At 45.7% G+C, this 17467-nt stretch overlaps 1 protein-coding gene across 1 annotated transcript in view; it reads left to right on the top strand.

Annotated features, from left to right (window-relative positions):
* Window positions 1-15338: 15338 nt before the first annotated feature.
* The window catches only part of Mmp20 (matrix metallopeptidase 20), a 40865-nt gene continuing 38736 nt past the window's right edge, over window positions 15339-17467 (top strand). The window contains exon 1 of the mRNA XM_028890988.2: window positions 15339-15496. Within this exon, the coding sequence (XP_028746821.1) occupies window positions 15374-15496 (123 nt within the window). The 5' untranslated portion in view covers window positions 15339-15373. The remainder of the gene's footprint in view (window positions 15497-17467) is intronic.

The raw sequence follows: 17467 nt of genomic DNA, 5'->3' as shown, positions 1-17467 counted from the left end.
ACCTGTCTCAAAAAAAAAAAAGTAAGATGTTCTGCAAACATTACTCTAAAGACTTCTTAGTCTGTTGCAATATACTTAATAAACTGTTTCCTTAAACAAACAAAAAAAGTCAAGGCAAATGGATCCTTGGGAATAATGCCTGAAGTTGTAACCTCCACGCAAATGTACCCACACCCACACATGTGCGTGCACAAAAACATACTTACACACACACACACACACACACACACACACACACTCACACAATAACAGACACATACACACTTCCTTTCTTGGGTATTTTAAAAGAAAACTACAGGGTAAGCGTGTGTTTGCAAAAGCTTCAATTCTCGCCTCCTTAGACACCGTGACTGAAAGGCATCTGAGCCCTCTTCAGTTCTGATTCTATGACATTTTGTGGAATCGAGAGCATGATTAGGCCTGCAGAGCTATAATAAAGCAGCCTCACGTGTAATTATCATCTCTAAAAGTGCCTGCTTCATCTCTTTTGCTGATGTTGCTTGTATTTTTCATCTAAACAACTTGAAGCTGCAAACTAGCATTTTCCAAAAAACCCTAGTTCTTGGTAGGGTGGGGGTGGGGTCGCAAACATTCGTGATTGCGAAATACGATTTTGCTTCCAGGTCAATATTTCTACTACTGCTCTCATTTCTTTGCCAGAATGAATATCTGTCGATTGCTCTCTGCGGTTTACATTAAGTCTTGTGGGTGTGAGGAGTCTGAAATGAGGGAAATATGAGATTGCGTGGGCACAATGTCTGTTTCTCTTGTGGATGTAAGTAACCCAAGAAGAAAGGAAGAAGGAAAGATAGACAGAAGGAAAGAAGAGAGGGAGGGAGGAAGGAGACCCCAGGAAGCCCTTTTGATGAGAACGAGTGGGTGCTGGGGAGAGGAGATAAGTTTAGAATCAGAAAGATCGGGAAAGGAAAGAGTCTGAGGGAAAAGGCAGAGTGCACTGTTGGAAGCACCCAGAAACTCTACACACTTCTGCTAGATCTCAGCCTAGTTGGTGCAATTTGGTCAAGAGGGAGAGGCATTGAAAAGCTTCGTAGATGACGCACACTTTGTGGTTGTAATAATTAATATGGTGTTAAACTATAATTTTGTGTTATATGAACATAATTTCATACAATGATCACAATAATCTCTCCATTACTTTCTATGTTCCAGACTGTATGCTAAGCATTCAACGCACATTCTCATGCAATCTGCATGACTCAGTAGAGTACATTTTATCATCCTCGTTTCATAAAGAAGGAAACTAAAGTTTAGAAAGGCCAAACAGCTTATCTGAGATTGCACAGCTATGGTGTCTCTTTCTCTTGTGGATATAAGTAATCCAAAAGATTGGTAACTCGGGCTACTTCAGTCATGATATACACACTCTAAAAAGGGCTTGCTGAGACCAAAAACATCACTTACACCTAAGGACATGCTGATAATTTCTATCCCAAATGAGATATTACCATAGTTTAGATTCTGGTGAATTTATTTCTTGAAATGTGTTCGAAATTATTAGAAAAAATAGGCTACAATGCAAGACTGAAGTTTTAGCTACCCATTGTTTGAATCTTGAGATTTATTGACATGATTACTTTCTGATAATAGACTAGGGAGATATATGGTTCTACCCTCATAAAAATTAAAATTATGTGAGAAGCTTGATAAATGGCAAACACAATTTTTTTGGCTTGGAACACTGGGTAGGAATTTCCATTGTTAACTCATCATTTGTTCATGAATGGCTCTGATTACATGGTATGGGACAACCAGGTTTTGGTTAAATACACTTCTCTTAAACCATTACCACCCACACTGTACTTCATTCATCATCAGAATACACTTATGTAGAAATACAAATGTTTATGTTGCCTGACTTTCTGTTTTTTTGAGATGGGGCCTCATGCAGTTGAGAATGTCCTTGAACTCATTGGCTTTGAAGTCTTGATCCTCGGGCCTCCATCTCCCAATGTCAGGAATTAAAAGTATATGCCACCATACTTGGCTGACTTATCATTTTTATTGAAATCCAGTATCTGAATTCTAAGATTTTGAAATATTGCTTTCCCAGACTTCAATTTTCAAAATCTGTTTGTTTTTTTTTTTACTTTTCTGAGCAGAAACAGAAAATGCAATCATGTGCATTAATGAACAATTAATGAAACTAAAAAGTGAGTCTCAAATTATTTCAGGAATTCTTATTATTGTTTGTTAGTTGTGTGTTTGTTTGTTTGGTTGGTTGGTTGGTTGGTTGGCTGGTTGGTTGGCTGGCTGGCTGGCTGGCTGGCTGGTTGAGACAGAGACTTGTGAGCCCGGGCTGGCCTTGCTGGGAGAGTGACCTTGAGCTTCTGTTCCTCTTACCTCCACTTGCTAAGTGCTGAGAGAGCAAGTGCTCCACCCTGCCTGGGTTATTCAGTGCTAGGGATGAACCGTGTTTTTATGGATGCTACACAAGGACTGTACCAACAGGACTACTTCTCAGCCCTTGTGCTTTAATTTGCTCAGTTCACAGTGTGTACTTCCTGGAGTTCTGGTGTCCCTCACACATACCATCTTTTGACCCAGCTCCCTTCTGTCCCGGGGTTCTTGCCCACCTGGATTTAATTTTAAGTCCATGGATAGCTCCTGGTACTCTGCCTTCAGGGTGCCCTCAAGGTGAAGAGAGCTCTGCCCAGCTAGCTGCTAAGGGAAGGGTTTTGCCATTACTGTTGAGCTTCTCTGGAGCTCAGTGGAAGGTTGACTGTGTGTCCCTGGCTTCCTGTGCGTTTCCTTCTAACCTTTAGGAGCCTGGAGGAGTCTTGAGAAATGAATCTTCACTCTTATCCGGTGCTGATAGTCCCAGGCACCTAGATCATAGACTTTGTAGGTGGAGTCAACACTGTGGGATAATGTCTCACCCACCTCACACTAGAGGATTTATCCCAACACACACGTGTGTGCATACACACACACACACACACACACACACACGTCTGCAGACAAACATGCACCCACACACTGAATTTTTAAACATACTCATCCCTTGTTTGTTTTTATTATCTAATGCTAACGTTTTATAGATATTCAATAATCAACAGAGTAGCACATCCATTATTTAACATCCTAGACCTGGATGACATCTACAATAATACTATGTTTCTGACCATTGTAATTTTTCCTGAGAATTTGCAAGCTCATACAACTCTCCATTCTCCATTCTTGACCTTGATGATTTTAAAATCGTAGCACAGTCACTCTATAGACTGTTCCTTGATTTGGATTTGTGTGCCATAATCTCAGGATTAAGGATGGCTTTTGTATAGAAAAATGACCCAAAAAAATTGTTTTTTTCTCTTTCCAGCACATTGGGTGCCACACAGTCTATTTATTCTTTAAGGTGACATCCACTTAGTAATTCATGTGTCTATGGAATTATACTTTATAACTATGTAAATCCCTTTTCTCCCATTTTTACCCATGGAAAAAAGAAAGCATCTTCAACAAATGGTGCTGGCATAACTGGATGTCAAGATGCAGAAGACTGCAAATAGATCCATATCTGTCACCATGCACAAAACTCAAGTCCAAGTGGATCAAAGATCTCCCATTTTTACCTGCTGGTTTTAACATTTCTCTAACTCCACTGTTACTAAGATGGTGTCTTCATTCTTATTTTCTAAAACCATTTTCTGCCAATATTCACTCTCTGGCTTTCTGCTGTCTTCAAGGCTGTCTCTCTCCCCTGCTGTTTGACTGTCCGTAACTGCACATTCCTAAGCTAGTATTTTATTCAGTAACTGCAACCCTATACTATCATGTTTGTTGGTGCCCAAAGTGTCCCAGACTGGGCCAGGGGAGTTCTGATGAGCCGGTGTGACTCCCTTAGACATAACTGTGTCATTCTCTAAGTGCTCCCCTTCCTACCTTACATCATGAGATCTTTTGGGTTGGTCTGTCTATTCAGGATGCTCTAACAAAATACCATAATCTGGGGGGCTTATCAACAACACAAAGTCACTTCTCACAGCCTGGACCCAGTACGTCTAAGATCAAAAGGCCTTTCTTTCACATGGTAGAGGAGGAGAAGCTTCTCTCTGGGGCCTTCTATAAGATCTCCAATGCCACTCACAATGGTTCTGCCATCATGACCAAATCAACTCCCAAAGTCCCTACGTCCTAACAGAGTCACCCTGGAACATGGGAATTATGGAGGGACACACATCAGGTGCTTCACAATGGTTAGATCAGGGCCGGGGGACACTTTCGAAAGCAGCTGAAGAGCAAACCACCAACTTCCAGAAATTGCTGATTCTCCTACCGAAATAGGTCTATAATTTGAACTGACTCACTAAATGTTTGGGCAACGGGAGTGCGCTCTAATCAGACTTCTGACATGGCATGCCCTGCACAGGCAGCTATCAGCACGTATCCTGCCCAACACAAGCACTCACACAGGTGACTGCTACATCACAGTCCAAGGCTTCCACCAGGACAAACAAAACGCTAATTATACTGAACCGCTTGGGTCCCTCCACCATCTGACCGGTCCTCCCTCCCATTGTCCGTGGCCTCCATCAGGCTCTCTCCCAATCCAGGCTGCAGGCTCCTTTCAGCACTCTTTCTGTAAATACAGACTCCATCCACCGCATCATTCCCAGAACTCCCACAGTTTCCCATCACACGCCGTTGTCTGTTTCTAGGAACACAAAGCTGCCACGAGGCTCAGTCCACCCCGCCCCCCCAGTTCCTTTAGATGAACCCTTGCTGCTGCCATGGCTGCCTCAGGCTTGCTCCCAAGTGTGTTGCCCACATGCTGCCTTCTTTGCCTGCCAACTATATCCCCGCCCTGTGCCGTGGACCCTCGCAGGATCTGCAGCCAGGACCAGGGCTTCCTCTCCTGGCTTTTGCCTTTGGTCCGAGCTCACCCAGCAGATAACTCCTGGGCTCTTCCTGACAGTTGCAGCCACTGGATTTGTGGGTGAGCGAAGGCCCCCAACAGGTCTCTGCCTTCCTTCCCAACCTCATCTCCAGCTGCTGCTCCACCCTCACAACCATGAGTGCAGAAATAACTTCAGTTCCTGCAGAACAGATGATTTTGGACATTGCCTCACTCCACAATCCCCTCCCTCCTCACTTCCTGTCGCCACCTCCCATTGTCCTGTCCATCTTTCGGACGGCCCACCCTGACTCCTCTTTTCTCCCTCCCATCCCTCCCATCCGCTGCCGGGGTAGAGATGGGCTTCCGTCCTCTGCCTTCATTTAGCCCTTCAAATGGCGCTGCACTAACCACACTGTAGTCTACCTCGAGTTCAAATCCCAGTACCTCTCCCTGGACAATCTATGATCATTGGAGATTCAATTACCTTTACCTTATGTCCCCAACACTGCACCTGGTGCTGGCAGATAGAACACAGGAGAGTCTCAGACTGCGTAAATGGATCAGGCATGGACAAACAGCCAATGGCTAGGTTATGCCACTAGTCCATTTTAAATTTATTCTTTGTTTTTCCAGATACAAGTGTAGAGCATTTGCTCTCACAATCTTTTGAAAACTCACTTACTGTCTTTTTAAAATATGTAGATTATGCTGAAGGGAAATGCAGAAGTGTTAGGTGTGAGAGCCAGTGTGGACATGGCTCCGTTTCTTTCTAACGCTCTCTGCCTGCACTTTTCAGCTGATCTACAATCATCTTATATACTCTTCTGTATTTCAGTTAAAAATCATTTCTTTACTATAAGACAGACTGTTTATTGTCATAAAGTTGTGGTCATTGAGTCCACTCCTCTGTGGTCATTACCAGGTTGTCTTAGCAAAAATTCTTGAGTGGGATGTAGTGCCTAAATACAGTTTCTCTACAGTTCGTAGCATGGTTGAGTGGAAGGATGCAAATGTACTGCTTTGTCACAAAAATTCCATTTTTAGCTAAGGTTTTCTCCATGCCTGGTATCTCCTGTTGTTCTAAACACTGAGTTCCTGGGATACAAAAAGAGGTCTCATAGTAAAGTCTAAAAATAATTGGCATTCAATAAATACTTTGAATACATGAATAAGAAGAAATATTTTTCCAGATATGGTGGGCACATCTCTAATCCCAGCACTCAAGAGACAGAGGCAGTTGGATCTCTGTGAGTTCCAGGCCAACCAGAGATACATAATGAGATCCTCTCTCAAAAAAAAAAAAAAAAATAGCATTTTTATTATCATGTCATTCCTAGAGAAGAAAACCTCAGTGGCTTCCCATGGCAAAACTGTAAATAAAATATATAAATTATAACTATTATGAATAAATAACATAAATTATATAAATCAATTATCAATTATACATATGAATAAAGTTTGGAGTCCATATGAGTCTGTTCACACAGTCCACGCCTGAGCAGACCGGCAGAAAGGGAGCTGGGTGGTGTGCTGACAGCTGATAGCAGAGCCCACCTGGCGCAGTCCTTTCTGCCCTCTGCTTTCTGTTCCATTTCCCCTCCTTCCGAGCTCCTGGCCATTGAATGCGCAGCCCCATGCATGCTAGGCACAGCCCCACGCACGCTAGGCATGGCCCCACGCACACTAGGCAAGTGCGTTACTACTAAACTGTCCCCAGCCTGAGACACCTGAGCACACCTGCTCCAGCGGTTTCTTCCAGCCCTACGACAGCTGGGTCAGAAGGCTACACAAAATCACCTGCTGTGCTGAGCGTTCCTTTGGCTCTCTGGCCTCCCTCCTCTTCCTCTTCCTAGTCATGATAAAGGAACTGGCTTCTAGATTCTTGCCAGGCCACCTCTGAGTGTCTCATCCTCAAAGGTCAGGTAAGGTCGTTTGTTGACTTTCCGTGTATGATTTTGATGTTAGTCTTGGGTCTCAAATACAGTTTAAAACTTTTATTTTTAATCCCTCTAATTCTACAACATGTGCTTACCTAGGAATTCAGGTTATTGGGTGATATTATTCTGCTTTTTGTTGTTGTTGTTGTTTTTCAAGACAGGGTTTCTCTGTGAAACAGTCCTGGCTGTCCTGGAACTTGCTCTGTAGACCAGGCTGGCCTTGAACTCACAGAGATCTGCCTGCCTCTGCCTCCCAAGTGCTGGGATTAAAGGCATGCCCCACCACCACCTGGCTGCATTTTTTAAGATAGGGTGTCATGTATCCTACACTGGCTTTGAACTCACTAGGCAGCTTTGAGCATGATCTTGAACTTCAGATCCTCCTGCCTCCACCTCCAGAGTACTGGCATTATAAATATGTGCCACCATACTTGGTTTATTCAGTTCTAATCAAAGCCAGCATTTCATGAATGCTAGGCAAGCACTCTGTTACATGCTCTCTCTCTCTCTCTCTCTCTCTCTCTCTCTCTCTCTCTCTCTCTCTCTCTCTGTCTGTCTCTCTCTCTCTCATTTGTGTGTGCTGTGTGCATGCATATATGTATGGTGAATGTATACACCTGTACATTACATGTGGATGCCAGAGGAGGACATTGAGTGTCTTCCTGTATCACTCTGCACCTCATTTTCCACCTTTTTTGAGAAAGACTCTCTCACTTACCCTGAAGAAACATTCCCAGGTCAGTTAGCCTAGCAGGCTAGGAAGCTCCTGGAACTCCATTGTCTCAGTTTTTCTGTAGGTGCTGGGAATTAGAACTCAGGTCTCTTGCTTGCTTAACAAGTACTCTTACCCACTAACCCATCTTCTCTATGTTTTTAACAAAAAATTTAAACACTCCTCTTTTTTCAGAATTTTACATTTATTTATTTAGTGTGTGTGCGTGTGTTCATGCATGTGCACGTGCCGGTTTTCTCCTGCTATGTGGTCTCCAGGAATGGAACTCAGCGCGTCAGGCTCCGTGTCAAGAGCCGTTATCCACTGAGCCACCTCACGCGCCCCCTAAGCATTCCCTAAGTGTGGTATTCAGTGTAGTTCTTACTAACCAAAGGATCTGGAAGAGGTTTGAGGCCACTTGTGGGCTGGAGAGAGCTGCTGTTGTGGACAGAGTGTATGAGTCCTGAGTTTAGAGAGTTTTACTGCAGCGGTAAAACAAGGACATTGATGGAGAATTCACAGCCTGCTGGAGGTGGCAGCATGACCTAGGAGAGCTGGACCTGGGTTTGGAATGGGTGGGTCTAGTAAGTGTGTAGCAAGCAAAAGTAAAAGAGAGAATAACAAGTAGCTAGAGACACAATAGGCAGATAACAAAACATCTTGAAATCAGAGGCTCACAGCATCCAGCTGTGGTTAGTAGCCCACATCAGAGCAGACAGGGAAGCTCAGAGTCGGGGGGGGGGGGGGGGGGGGGAGTAGCCAGCTGAGCTGTCCCTGAGGTTTAACTCCTGACTTCCTCTCCATTACAGTGTAAACAAAAGCACTGTCTGCTGGGATCAGTTTCTCAAGGATGCAACATGTCTAACACCCTTGTCTTTTTTTTTTTTTTTTTTGGTTTTTCGAGACAGGGTTTCTCTGTGTAGCTTTGCGCCTTTCCTGGAACTCACTTGGTAGCCCAGGCTGGCCTCGAACTCACAGAGATCCACCTGGCTCTGCCTCCCGAGTGCTCTCCTCTAGGGAGCCCAGCCAGCCAGACCCAGCACAGAGGGATGGGAGAAGCCTCTGGACTCTGGGCCCTCTTGCCCCCAAAGCCCACTTCCAGCAAACTTAAACAGCACATGAGAATTCACCAGTGTGATTTACATCAACTTAAACAATTAATGATGCAATGCTTCCTTTTTCCCACAGTTATTTAATCAATGGGTCAATGACCAATGGTGTCTTAGAAGAAAATAGCTTATGCTCATTTGTGTTAATCCATCCCAATATTTCTTGGAAATATTTTCAAATCATGACAAAAAAGCAATTCTGAAACACAATCATCAGCCTTAGCATCCATTAGTCATGTTAATACTCTCAGAATCCTTGTGTGCAGGGGGAACTAGGAGACACAAAGACTGGAGAGGTCCCAGAATATTTTCTAGGTTTGGTTTTGGTTTTTTTGATTTGTTTTTCTCTGAGGGGCATTCATTTGCCCTCTATAAAACACTAAAGGGCAATCTTGAGAGGGTGTCCTACCACCTAAGGGAGGCCAAGCCGAGGGCTGTCCTCTTCTCAGTCTCTGGGTCAGGGAAAGGGCACTCAACCCAGGACCAGGAACAACTGTCACACGTGGGACTTTAGATGCCAGGATTATGATAGACAAGCAAGACCTTAGAGCAGCTGCTGCCTATCTGGGTGTCTGGGACTGTCCACCATAAAAGATGAGGGTCCCACCAGATCACACTGAACATCTGGGACACTGTCCACCATAAAAGATGAGGGTCCCACCAGATCACACTGAACATCTGGGACACTGTCCACCATAAAAGATGAGGGTCCCACCAGATCACACTGAACATCTGGGACACTGTCCACTGATTCCACCATAAAAAGATGAGGGTCCCACCAGATCACACTGAACATCTGGGACACTGTCCACCGTAAAAGATGAGGGTCCCACCAGATCACACTTCAGCTCTGGTCCCCACTGTCCTTGTTCTTGCTGGTTCTCCCAGACTGGGGCTACAACTCTTTGGCAATTCTCTGATCCACCCAAAAACACAGATTCTCTTACATGAGCCAAATGTGGTTTACACAGCATGATAATTAAGAACACTCACTGTTATAAAATTTGGACAGTGGTTAATCATTGTTGAGTTCTAGGTTTATCTAAGTAACAAACCTGTGCCCTTCACTTAAGGAAGACAACCATAACTTCCATGCCTTTCCATGAACCCAACACACACACTGCAGAGGCATACCCAGACACCTGAATGTTGAAGGACACATACCACACACACACACACACACACACACCAAGAGACAGAACAGTGGATATCAGAGCCTTCCAAAGTGGAGTTTACCATGCTTTTTCACATGAGAGAGATAAGAGTATTTCTTGTCCTTGGAAGTTCAGAACATCACCCCTCCACAGCAATCCTGGTATACTGGTTGACTGTTGTCATCTTGACAATGCTGGCGTCACCTGAGACGACAGGATCTCCTCTGAGCAGTGCTCTATCATACTGGCCTACGGGCATGTCTGTGGAGAATTTTCTTCTTGATTAAGGATTGATGTGTCGGGCCACTGTGAATGGTGGCTGTCGAGCCTGTAGGCCTGGGGCTGTATTAGAAAGCAAACTGAGAAGCTCTTAGCGCGACTCTGTGGTCTGCCCCCTGTCCTGCCTGAGTCCCAGCCTGAGCTCGGGCCCTAGCGACAATCACGGGCTGTAAGCTGTACAGCAAACAAATCCTTTCCTCCCCTAAACTGATTGTGGTCTGCAGTTTTCATGGCAACAAAAAGCAAACCAAGTCATCTGCCTCCCTGTGGTGCTTTCTGTTGGGGTGTCAGGATAAAGTGTAAGAGTGTGGAGGAGGGAGGAAGTAAGGAAGCATCAAGACTGTCTGCTTCTTCGACTTGTACTTCAGCTGCTGTGAAGGTACATCAAGAGGGCTGTGGAGGTCATCAGGAGGGCTGTGAGGTGCATCAGGAGGGCTGTGAGGTGCATCAGGAGGGCTGTGAGGACATCAGGAGGGCTGTGAGGTGCATCAGGAGGGCTGTGAGGTACATCAGGAGGGCTGTGAGGACATCAGGAGGGCTGTGAGGTGCATCAGGAGGGCTGTGAGGACATCAGGAGGGCTGTGAGGTACATCAGGAGGGCTGTGAGGTGCATCAGGAGGGCTGTGAGGACATCAGGAGGGCTGTGAGGGTGCATCAGGAGGGCTGTGAGGACATCAGGAGGGCTGTGAGGACATCAGGAGGGCTGTGAGGTGCATCAAGAGGGCTGTGGAGGTCATCAGGAGGGCTGTGAGGACATCAGGAGGGCTGTGAGGACATCAGGAGGGCTGTGAGGTGCATCAGGAGGGCTGTGAGGACATCAGGAGGGCTGTGAGGTGCATCAGGAGGGCTGTGAGGACATCAGGAGGGCTGTGAGGTGCATCAGGAGGGCTGTGAGGACATCAGGAGGGCTGTGAGGACATCAGGAGGGCTGTGAGGACATCAGGAGGGCTGTGAGGTGCATCAGGAGGGCTGTGAGGACATCAGGAGGGCTGTGAGGACATCAGGAGGGCTGTGAGGACATCAGGAGGGCTGTGAGGTGCATCAGGAGGGCTGTGAGGACATCAGGAGGGCTGTGAGGTGCATCAGGAGGGCTGTGAGGACATCAGGAGGACTGTGAGGACATCAGGAGGGCTGTGGAGGACATCAGGAGGACTGTGAGGAACATCAGGAGGGCTGTGGAAGGCACCAGGGCTTACAGATTTTGAATGATTGCTGTAATGTTTTTCTCCTTCCTGAAACCAAAAGGTGATAATTAGTCTGTATGTTCATTCATTCATTCATTCATTAAACAACATAGGTGGATTGCTTTCACTAACAATCAAGAGGCTTATCATTTAGTCAGCTGAATGAGGCTAGTCAACGTTTTCTTCCTTTCTGTTGAGATGTGTCTTGTTCACCCAGGATATGCACTCAATACGATGTCAGTGCCTAACAAACAGGTTGTTCCCGAGACCAACGGCCGGGTGTAGCTACAGCTCCCTCTTCCATTCAGGAGAGGAAGACACTGTGAGTGTAACCTTGAATTCATCTAATGTGAAAGGAAGCCTTTTGCACACTCCCATGGTCCAAGAGGTACTGGGGATGAGCTATTTACAGAAGACTTGGCAGATGATTTTCAAACAATAGACGTCACGAATGCAGGCCTGCAGAGGCAAAGGCGGCGCCGAACGCTGCTGTGGCTGACGCGCTCTCCGTCTCCTTTACACTTCCTTCTTCTTATTTTACCTCAGACCCCGTGGTTCTGCTCATCAGCCAATCCAATGGTTCTCCAATGTTACCAAGCATCAGAATCACCTGAAGTTCCTGTAAAGACTAACAGTGAGGTTGGCTAGACGGTTCAGTGTGTAAGGGAGCTTGTCGCTAAGCTAAGCCTGACGACCTGAGTTTGATCCCTGGGACCCACATGATGGAAGGAGAGAACAGTGATTCCTATATGCTGTTCTCTGACCATCACACAAGCACGTGATCCATGACCTCTACACACACACACACACACACACACACACACACACACACACACAATAATAAATAAATAAATAAATAAATAAATAAATAAATAAATAAACTTAAATTTTAATTGTTCTGGTGGAAGCCCCACCTCTCTGCCCAGACCCTGACTCTCAGAAAGTCCCACCAAACACAGCTCCTCCCCCAGAGATGCTCAAGACCACTCCCACAGGGTATTTAAACTACACCCCAGAAAACAGGTGGTTTTTCGGTCTCTTGTCCCTGTTTCCTCTCTGGGGGACTGGAGAATCACCTGGGAACGCTTTACCCTTTAAATGGGGACATTTTCTAATTCAGTCTGATTTGGTCTGATTTGGATTGCTGCATTGGTGGAGAGACTTGTCAGGGTACAAAAAACTTTTCAGTGATTTTTAAGAATTAAAAAAAAAAATAGACAACACCTATTGTGCTCAGCGCATTATAAAACAAAAGAGTGTAGAAGACATGAAGTTGGGAGGAAGAGGATGGTGGTGATCTGAGAGGAGTTGAATTGGGAAGGGGTGGATTTAATCTAGATACATGGTGTTCATGTGTGAAGTTAAAAGTTGAACAGTTCTCGGGTGAGGGTGATGCTGGAACCACACCGTGAGATCAGAGACTAGTGTTCCATCCGGTCTCTCACCAACACATTTATTAAAAGCCAACCAGGCTCCAGGCAACAAAGCAAAAGGAGCAGAACCGACTTCGTATGCACGAACACTTTCCCCACGCTGTGCTGAAATCTCTACAAAGACGTGGTTTGCCCCATTCGTTCAAAGTTGGCATCTTTCTCCCATTTTAAATATGAAAATATCACAACCAAAAGCAATGAATCAACCTGACAGATCATGTGCATATGAGTCAGAATTATGATCTGAACTGCAAAGCTTAAAAAAAATAAAAACCATAGATAAAAAATTAAAAATGAATAAATAATAGCCCTGGGTGAAAAGTACTTAGAAGGAAATAGAATTTGTGCAAGGTTGAAGAAGGAGTTACGGTCCAGGGTACATGCCAGGGCAAGCCACAGCAGTGTGCTGCACACACAGGGAGGGGTAAGAAGTTTTTGTTGGGAAAAAAAAAAGGAGAAACATGCATGAGCTGCTTGGCTGCAAAATACATTGGTGTGGGAGACCTGAGGCCAGAGCTATGAGCCCCGAGGTGGATCACTCAGGAAAAGCTTCTTTTCTGAATGGCTGACACTTTAAATCATGCTAAAAGTAAGGAAATCAGCGCAGTATGGAGCACATGCCAGGGAGGAGTCAGTTCAGGGAGAGTGGGGAGGACATGCTGGGGAGGAGTCAGTTCAGGTAGAGTGTGGAGGACATGCTGGGGAGGAGTCAGTTCAGGGAGAGTGGGGAGGACATGCTGGGGAGGAGTCAGTTCAGGTAGAGTGTGGAGGACATGCTGGGGAGGAGTCAGTTCAGGTAGAGTGTGGAGGACATGCTGGGGAGGAGTCAGTTCAGGTAGAGTGTGGAGGACATGCTGGGGAGGAGTCAGTTCAGGCAGAGTGGGGAGGACATGCCAGGGAGGAGTCAGTGTAGATCGAGTGGGGAGGACATGCTGGAGAGGAGTCAGTTCAGGGAGAGTGTGGAGGACATGCTGAGGAGGAGTCAGTGCAGATGGAGTGTGGAGGACATGCTGGGGAGGTTTATGTTTGTCTCCTGTATGTTGGAGTTGGCCACTGTCCCAATTCTGTTCTGATTACAAGTAAAATGTGAGCTTCTCTCCCTCATATTTCCCTGGCTTTCCACTGTCTCTGAATCCGACAAGAGTGACTTCATCCATTTCTCAGATCTGGGGCACTGGAATCCAGGTGGCACTAACTGATACCGTTCTGTAGCCAGTGATGCCCTGTAACACTGAAGAGTTTACACATTCGAAGAGTGTCATGGGTCTTTGCAGATATAAAACACACAACTAATGCTCCCGAGATTAAATCCTTAGTCCAAACCCACGTTGCTAGGAAACATCTTACAGTTTAACCCCAGTCTTTCTGGCCTGCCAACCTTTCTCCATGCCACCTTTAGTTCAAAACCCCAGGGGCTCCAGCGATGCTGAAGTGATGCACTGGCCTGAAGCACAAGAGCCTGAGTTCCACTCCCAGAACCCATGTGCAAAATCCAGGCCTGGTCAGCAACAGAGAGGCCTCAAAGACCACATGGGCCTCTGCAGCCTTGAGCCAGGCTCTGAAGAAAGGGTTTTGAACCTCCTTAAACACACAAACAGAAAAGTGGCATGCACTGTTAAACCCAGAGCTGAGGGTGGGTTGCCCTGGTTTGTTTACAAGCCCCATGACAGTGAGAAACCTTGTTTCCAAAAAACCGGCATCTTCTGGGCTCCTCATACACAGGCATCCAAACCTGTACCCATGAACACACACACATCTGAACCTGTACCATGAACACACACACATCTGAACCTGCACACATGAACACACACACATCTGAGCCTGCACACAGGAATACACACACAAATATGACTCCTGATTAACCAGGATGCACTGAAAATGGGAGGTTTTGTCTTATGTTATGGTTAACAGACATAACTCTGGTGTTACCTCATTGAAAAGCCTTCTGGTATTTGTGGGTTCACTCTCCACCCTTTTAGGCATGGTATCATGGAAAGTCACCTTGATGACTCAAGACCTTGTATGTTTTAGAACCACCAACAGCAGCAGCAGCAGCAGCCACAACCTTTCCAGAGAAACATCATGGGAGATGCAGATACGGGATGCTGGAGGTTGGCATGAATGTGTAGAGAGCTCAGCTGTATTCTAATCCAATTATGGTGTAACCATTTAACTTTTCTCATTTTTAAAATTGCATTTATTTATTTATGTATTCATGGAGTACACACAGAAGTGTACTGAGATCATGCATGGAGATCTCAGAGGACAGCTTGGAAGAATCATTTCTCTCCTCCCACCATGTGGGTCCTGGGGACCCAGGTCATCAGGCCTAGAGTCACTGGCCCCTACTTTTTCTATAATCAGAATCAAAAGGGGTCCAAAAGTAGGACTAAGCAAATGTTTCAGTTGGGTGGGATTCAAATCACCCAATTCGTGTACGTAGTTAACAAGCACCATTAAAAGTGACCATTTCTCTCCCTTATAAGCCTTGGTCAGTCACAAAGAATGAAGCTTCCCTGATCCCTGTGCACGGCTGTTACCCCGTCATCAGGGAGAGAAACGAGCTGTGTAATTACCATTTGAGACATGAATCATCACTTGCAGGGCCCAGACCTGTGTGAGTCTATAAAAGGAACTCAGTCCAGGTGCAAATGTGCACGGCCTGACACCCCCTGGGCCGATAGGATTGCCAAGCAACCGAAAGGAGATGAAGGTTTTACCTGCCTCCGGCTTCGCTGTCCTTGTCACAGCGCTAAAGTTTGCCACCGCGACCCCCTCCCCATTTGCAGCCACCCCTAGGACCTTCGGGAGCAGCTACCACCTCGCACAGGTTTGTGACTCTCTGTCCCATTCCCTCATCCTTCCTTAACCCAGAACATCCAACAGGGCACAACGAGAAAGTCAACAGAAATCCATTCTTTTTGAAAATCATTTTAATCTCCACAGAAGCCTGATGAACCTCACCATCTAAGGTTCATGTCTGGTGCTTATCAGGTTCGTGTGTTCCATGGATGCATTAATGACTGGATAATTGTCTGTGTAGGTGTATCACATAATGCAGAACTGGTGTGGGGTTATAAAACATACAAAATTCAAAAACAAGTATTTGAGGAAAAATAAGATCAGAAATAAAAAGACTGGGAATTCTATGCTGAGTGCTCAGCAGTCACAAGGGAAGGGGATCTTAGGGTCACACTCTGAAACATGACTTTTGTGCTCAAGGTAAGAATTTAAGGTAAGCCAAGCTTCCTTCTCACCAGAGGGTCTTTCCTCCCTAAGCTGTGTTTCTCCACAACCCTTCCCCCAACTTCCCTTCCCCCTGTGGTCTCTTGCGCCTGACGGTGATATGAAGGAAACTCCTGTGGTGTGAGGGGTCTGAAACAATCAATTATGTATTAGAATTTTGTAAATATTTCATGGCTGAAAATCATCCCAAATGCAGGAAAGTCTGTTAAAGGAGAATAGTGATTCTTGACCTATAGGAATGAGTTTCTATGACAGATTGCTAGCTATAGTGAAAGGTAGATGTGCCCCGGCCTCTCGTGGGAGTCTGATGAAACTACAGCATGCATGTGATTCCATCTCTGCCTCGGAGATGTCAGCTGAGGGCTGGAGATCTGTCACCTGTGTACCCTGGACTGTCCCTACCAGCTGTTTCGTCTCTCACCCATTCCAGTCGATCAGTTTCTCTTACAACATGAGAGAATTCAGGGAGCATTTGCAAAAACAGCCCTGCAGATAAATAAGCAAGTTCAGCTCAACAGTGGATGCCAATATCAACATTAGATGCCCACTTGAGCTGAACTTTCTTTGACGGGAGCCCATGTATAGAGGAATTCAATTCAAAGTAGCTCCAGGTACTAAAACTGTAAATTATGTTGTACTGGTACTCTCTGTGGGTCCTCTCCCTCCAAATGTCTCCTCTACAGACTAATGCTCTAGTTCAGAGACCATAAAGCTTTGTGATACCCACTTCCTGGCACACACACAGCAGGTGGTACTCAGCCAGAACAGACCTGAGCCAGTGGGAGGTTCTGACACTAGTCCAGGGTTTGGGTAAATCTCATCCTACCAGCCAATCTTGGCCAGACCATTAGATTACAGGCTGTTGTGCTATAATGGCTGACTACGGTCTGCAGAACCAAAAATCAGCCCTTTACCAAAGGAATAGATGGTCCCACTGTAAATAGGACTAAGGTCAAAAAGTTTTGGTGAAGCCATCTTTGCTGGTCTGACCAGGTGGGGGGTGTGGGGGCACATTTCAAAGGAACAGTGTGATTGAGGCTGGGGCTGCTAGACATCCTTATTTCTTCTGTCTAAGCAAGTCTCTGTAACGCCCTCGGGATCATGAAATTTGTCCATCCCTTGTCACTGGGCACACAGAGGTTCCTGTTGCAGCTAGCCCAGGCATCCACTTTGGAAAGAGCATTTTCTTTAGGAGCCCACAAAGATGAGGACAGATCTCTCATGTTAAACTAGAAACAACTTATGTACCATCTTGTAGCTTACAGAAACACCCACCAGCCTTGTGAGCTTATAGAATCACAAATGTAAACAAGGAGTTTCTTTTCTTTTTTCTTTTCTTTTCTTTTTTTTTTTTTTTTTTTTTTTTTTTTTTTTTTTTTGGTTTTTCGAGACAGGGTTTCTCTGTGTAGCTTTGGTGCCTGTCCTGGAACTCGCTTTGGAGACCAGGCTGGCCTCGGAACTCACAGAGATCTGCCTGCCTCTGCCTCCCGAGTGCTGGGATTAAAGGAGTGCGCCACCGCCACCACCGCCCAGCAAACAAGGAGTTTCTATTGTT

The sequence above is a fragment of the Peromyscus leucopus genome, chromosome 7, assembly GCF_004664715.2.
Source record: "Peromyscus leucopus breed LL Stock chromosome 7, UCI_PerLeu_2.1, whole genome shotgun sequence".
Taxonomy (NCBI): Eukaryota; Metazoa; Chordata; class Mammalia; order Rodentia; family Cricetidae; genus Peromyscus; species Peromyscus leucopus.
The sequence above is the reverse complement of the archived record's forward strand: the minus strand, read 5'-3'. Positions and strand labels throughout refer to the sequence as shown.